The sequence below is a fragment of the Pteropus vampyrus genome, unplaced genomic scaffold, assembly GCF_000151845.1.
Source record: "Pteropus vampyrus isolate Shadow unplaced genomic scaffold, Pvam_2.0 Scaffold380, whole genome shotgun sequence".
Taxonomy (NCBI): Eukaryota; Metazoa; Chordata; class Mammalia; order Chiroptera; family Pteropodidae; genus Pteropus; species Pteropus vampyrus.
Window position 1 is genome coordinate 467991 of NW_011889161.1, and position 5520 is coordinate 473510.

The following is a 5520-nucleotide window of genomic DNA, read 5'->3' on the forward strand; positions in this document are numbered from 1 at the left end:
GGGGTGGGGGTGGCGCCACACCTGCAGCAGGACTGGGGGCTGCACGGGTGACCGACGCTGCACACGGGCACACGGCCCTGGCCTCCGCGGCCAGCAGGTCGGTGACCTCCGGCTCTCGGCTGCCAGGGCCTCAGTGTGGCACGCTGAGCGGAGACGCCCTTGGCCGGGGACCCCGGAGCCTCCGCAGGCGTGAAACACACAAAGGCCTTTTTACCGGAAGGTCCTCTGTCCGCTCGTTTCGCTTCCGGGTTAGAAATCACGTCTCCGGGAGAACTGGGCAGGAGATTTCCTGTCTGCTGAGGCTTCTAGGCCCCGGCCCCTGAGCCGCCGGGACCAGCCCCCTGCACGGATGCCCTGCGGCTGCGGCCAGCCCAGCGCCTTTGACCTTGACCCGGTGGCCCTTGCTCTGTCCCCCCAGTACCGCAACGCAGCCAACCCCCTGGCTCACTACGACAGCACCGCGGAGGAGATCCTGCAGCAGTGTGACGGTCTGTGCCCTGAGCCCCGAGCCCGCCCCTTTGCCGCCCTCGCTGTCGCCCTCCCTGGTTGCCGGGAGGTGGGGGTGGGGGGTACCAGCCTCAGCAGCTCCTTAGCAAACTCCTCGTCACCCTTCACGCCCCAGGCCCAGCGTCCCCTCTCTGGAACGCTTTCTCGAGCATCTCCATAGAGCGGTTCCTTCCCTCTGCTGTGCTCTCGGAGCTGGTCCGCCTGTCCTGAGCGCCAAGCGTGCCCAGCAGTCTGGCCTCAGGGCGCCAGTGTGTCCCAGGCTGCAGCGGGGCTCACGGCCGGGGCTTCGCGGCGCTGACTGGCACTGGGCATCGAGCCCCAGCTTGGCGCTGAATTCCACCTTCAGGTCCTCACCTCCAGGCCCCACGGTGACGTCAGCTCACCGTCTGGCCGGGGGCTCCCCGGAATCTCTCCGTGCGGCCAGTGTCCAGGCCCAGGGGGCCCCGATGTTTTCTGATGGGCTGAGATTTTGGGGGGCGTGGCTGGGCGGCGGGCACCCAGGCTTCCTGTTTGGAGTTCAGAGCTGGCATCGGCTTCAGTGTTCTGTGCCCAGCAGCCGGGCAGCAGAGCCCAGGCATTCACTCGCCCGGGTTTTATGTGTGAGAATTCTCCCGTTTGGCAAAAACAGCCCGCCGCCCCGGCTCGGGGCCTCGCACGGACTTGTCCGCAGGATGCCTGGGCTGGCGCCGGGCAGCGGGAGAGCCCAGACGGCTTCTGAGCCGGATTTGTTCTATTTCCTTTATGATTCAGTTTACTTCGTCACCCTGTCCAAACCCAAACACATAAGGAGGTGGGGCGTGGCCTCCCCGGGCCCCGCCCCCCAGCAGCCACTGCACGGGTCCGTCCCACACTCCCGCCGGGCTTGACGGGGTCACACCGAACCAGAGCTCAGAGGCCGCATGCCGCTTAGCAGCCGGTGTTCACTGGGACCCTGGGGCTCCACGCTCCTTGAAGACAAAGGCCCGCGATGGGGGGCCGTGGGGACCGGAGAAGCGTTGTTTCTGCGGCCTCGGGGCCCTGCCCTCCCTCGAGTTGAGTGTGTTCCCGCTTAGGATGCTGTCCCTGATGCGGCTTCTCCCTATCAGGGAAGCTGGATATGCTGGTGGCTTCGGTGGGCACGGGCGGCACCATCACGGGCATCGCCCGGAAGCTCAAGGAGAAGTGCCCGGGGTGCCAGGTGAGTGGGCAGGGCCGCGGGGGGCCTGCCCCGGATGCCAGGTGAGTGGGCGGGGCTGTGGGGGGCCTGCCTGGGGTGCAGGGGCACCCCGTGACCCAGCACCTAGGCGCTCTGACCAGCCGGACACGGGAGAGCGGGTTTGAGAGGCTCGGAGCTCGTGGGTTCCGGTCCTGCGCCTGCCCCACGGGGCGCCTGGGGCTCAGGGTTGACGGTGGCCGGGCGGGGCCTTGGGAAACACCGGGCTGCTGGCGCTGAGTCGTTCCCTCCCGCCCACCGCTTCTCGGCTGTTTAGGGAATGGTCAGTGCCCGGCGCCCCCCTAGTCCACGAGGCTCAGCTGTCACCCGGGCGGTCTTCTGGGCCGTTTTGAGACATGCGGTGGCCGCTTCCCCCGTCCGTCCCCTTGAGCTGTCCCAGCCCATGCTGTGCCTGGGTCCCTGGGTCCCGCCCGGGAGCGAGGCCTGCGTCCCACGGACGGGTCTCGGTGGTGACCTCGGCCACTCCGAGGATGCTGCATGTCCAGAGAGGCCTTGCCGGACAGAGCCCCAACGCTGTCCCTGCAGATCATTGGGGTGGACCCTGAGGGCTCCATCCTCGCCGAGCCGGAGGAGCTGAACCGAACAGAGCAGACGGGCTATGAGGTGGAGGGGATTGGCTATGACTTCATCCCCACGGTGCTGGACCGGGCGGTAGGTGGGGCCGTGGGGACCACGGGGACCGCGCAGCCCTCAGCCCACCCTTTAACCGGCTCGGGGGTCTGCTCGCCGGGCTGACTGACCACGGGCCCCCGGCCTGGCTTTCCCACCGAGGGTGCACACAAACGAGTCCCGTACAGCAAGGACAAGAATCGTGATCTCGAAGGTCGAGACCAGGTGACACGGGCACAGTATCCAACTGTGTGCTGTGACCGCGCTGGGCACAGACACCCCAGAGGTCCAGCCTTGGCCCGGGCGCCCAGGGTCTCCATTGCTATGTGCAGAACACAGGGGACCGGGGAGACGCCGGACGCTCCGGGCATGCGGACGAGGGCGGGGCCACGGCCACTGAGGGTCACGGCCACCTGGACGAGACAGTCTGCGAGGTCGCACGCTTGGCTGTGGCCCCCCGCCCTGCACGCCTGCCCAAGCCCCTGCGGTCTGCGTCCTGCCGCAGGTGGTGGACAGATGGCTCAAGTGCAATGACGAGCAGTCCTTCGCCTTCGCCCGCATGCTCATCTCGCAGGAGGGGCTGCTGTGCGGTGAGTGGCCGGTGGGCTGAGGGGCAGACGGGTGCTCGCCCTCTGCCAGCTCCCAGAGCAAACGCGTGCGGGCACCCTCGTACTGAGGCTGCGTGAAAGCAGTGACCGTGCTCGGCCGGGCACCGTCCGCTGGCCCCGGGCCTTCAGGGGATCACCCTGCCTGCCCTCTCCGTCAGCGGGTCACTCCCAGCGAGGCGGGAGGCTGCGTCGAGCACCCCGCCCAGCGTGGCCGGAGCCCTGGGTCAGTGTCCCAAGTTCCTGCGGCCCGCGTGCTCTGTGTCCGTGCTTAATGGCCTCGCTGAGAATGGCGTGTGGCATGCAGCCCCGCGAAGGGAGGGGCGTGAGCTGTGAGGGGACACGGCTCGTCTTGGTAGCGTGACAGCAAAGGGGGCGCTGGCCTTGCACCCAGCAGAGGCGGCAGTGGGGTCGGGCATGGCCTGCGGGGAGCGTCCTGCCAGCCGTCACCGGGCACCCACATTAGGGCCAGAGTGCTCCGGACACAGCTTTTCCCTCAGCCTGGCATCGTCCTCGGGCTGGGCCCCCATCCGCGGGGTCTGTGGCTGGGACTGGCGGCCGGGAGAGGCCAGGCGCGCCCGAGGGAGGCCCAAGGCCTCGCCCAAGTGGACGAAGGAAATGGCCTGGCTCATGTCTCGGGGGCTTACGTGCAGAGAGCGGACACGTGCACACGCCCAAGCGAGAACTCCGTGTGGGGAGGTGACACGCAGCTCTCCTCTATGTCACGGCACGTTGGGGGCGGGGGCGCCGGGAGCGGGGGCATGGCTGGTCGGAAGGCAGCCCCTTTTGACTACAAAAGGAATTCCAAAACGATGTCCTGAGAAGCAGTTTGTGCCTCGTAATGAGGGATGCTCGGTGCTGAACCTCACCCGGTCGCCACTGCCAGTGGGACGTAAGCCCAAGTGCTCGGTGCTACTCGGGCCACGTGGTGACTTTCAGGGAAGGGCCCTGGTCCTGCGGATCAGATGGTGCCTCCCTCAGCTCAGCCCAGAGGAGTAGGTGAGCACGGCCACCTCCAAGGATCTGCCCTCTGGCTGTGACTCAGGGCTCCTGGGCGTCACCTGTCTCAGGGGTGGCTGTGAGTGGCCAGTGAGAGGCAGAGGGACCAGGGACCCGCTGTCCCTGGGCTCGGTCAGCGCTCAGACATCTGCCCGGGGGCTCGGCCCACGGGCCTTGCCCGTCGCGGCGGCACCTGGCTGAGGGGAGCCTCACTGGCTGCAGGGTGACCGTGTCCGGGTGGCGGGTCCGCCATGAAACCCTGAGGGACGGAATGGAGATGGGCAGTGAGAAGTGGGGTCCCCCCAGCACCCCGAGGGCGGCTCCTCCCCCAGGCAGCCTTCTGAGTGTCTCCAGGCGTGCGCGCGCACACCCACATGCGGCCTTGGGCAGGTCTGACTCGGCGCTCTCGGCAGGTGGCAGTTCTGGCAGTGCCATGGCGGCGGCGGTGAAGGCCGCCCAGGATCTGCGGGAGGGCCAGCGCTGCGTGGTGCTCCTGCCCGACTCCGTCCGGAACTACATGTGAGGGGCCCGCCCCTCCTGCTGGTGCCTCCTTGGGTGCCGGGCCGCTCCCGCAGGGCCTCCCCTGACATCTGACGGCGGTGGGCGAGAAGGGGTGGTCCGTGACCCGCGCTCTGCTCCCACCCACCCCCGGCCAGAGCCTGTGTTTTCTCGGCCTGACGCACCCCTCTCTGGGGTCTTCCGGACTCGCGTGAAGTCAGGGCGTGACCGTGGCAGCCTCGTGCTTGGAGTGCCTGTCCGCTGGCTGGCAGCCTGCCAGGGTCACCCCGAAGCATAGACCCTAGTTGCTCTGCACCAGGCTTCTGGGGCGGGGGAGGGGCAGGGACCTGAAGGAATCCCCCCACACCGTGCCCTTGGGGTTTTCTCCAGACAGGGCTATGGAGGGTCCATATCTGATGGGCTCAGCCACCCCTGGTGGGCGCCCCACGTTGGGGTTTCAGGGGCGGGTGGCTCGTGTCTGGGAGCTCACTGCTGAGCTGCCCCATTCCACGTGAGAACACGCGTGTCCCGTGTGCTGGGCTGGCCCGCTGTGCATGCACACGTGGGCGTGAGCTGCGAGGGTGTGCCGGCATGGCGTGTCGTGGGCACGGGGCACTGGGCTTTCCATGAGGACCGTGCCCCTCGGTGTGGGCGCAGCCGAGACCCTCTGCCAGGCCCTGCTCACCTCCCAACACCTGCAGGTCCAAGTTCCTGAGTGACAGGTGGATGCTACAGAAAGGCTTCCTGAAGGAGAAGGACCTCACGGAGAAGAAGCCCTGGTGAGGACGTCCGACGCCAGGCTGGTCGTCCCATGGTCCCCCGCACGATGCTGCCCGTGTGAGCATTCGTCCTCGACGTCCACCTTCCGGCTCACTCCTTCCCTGCCCTGCCGTCTCCCCGCAGGTGGTGGCACCTCAGAGTTCAGGACCTGAGTCTGTCGGCTCCGCTCACGGTGCTGCCCACGGTCACCTGTGAGCACACCATCGCCGTACTCCGAGACAAGGGCTTCGACCAGGCGCCTGTGGTCGACGAGTCGGGGTCAGTCCCGGCCTCTCGCGTGGACCCCACAGCTGGCCAGCCGGCTTGGGC

At 67.9% G+C, this 5520-nt stretch overlaps 1 protein-coding gene across 1 annotated transcript in view; it reads left to right on the forward strand.

Moving 5' to 3' along the window:
• CBS (cystathionine-beta-synthase) overlaps positions 1–5520 on the forward strand; it is a 17858-nt gene that overhangs the window by 8323 nt on the left and 4015 nt on the right. Inside the window, exons 4-11 of the mRNA XM_023523177.1 lie at positions 127–220; positions 310–488; positions 1593–1684; positions 2246–2371; positions 2835–2919; positions 4347–4452; positions 5133–5210; positions 5335–5518. Of these exons, the coding sequence (XP_023378945.1) occupies positions 127–220; positions 310–488; positions 1593–1684; positions 2246–2371; positions 2835–2919; positions 4347–4452; positions 5133–5210; positions 5335–5518 (944 nt within the window). The remainder of the gene's footprint in view (positions 1–126; positions 221–309; positions 489–1592; positions 1685–2245; positions 2372–2834; positions 2920–4346; positions 4453–5132; positions 5211–5334; positions 5519–5520) is intronic.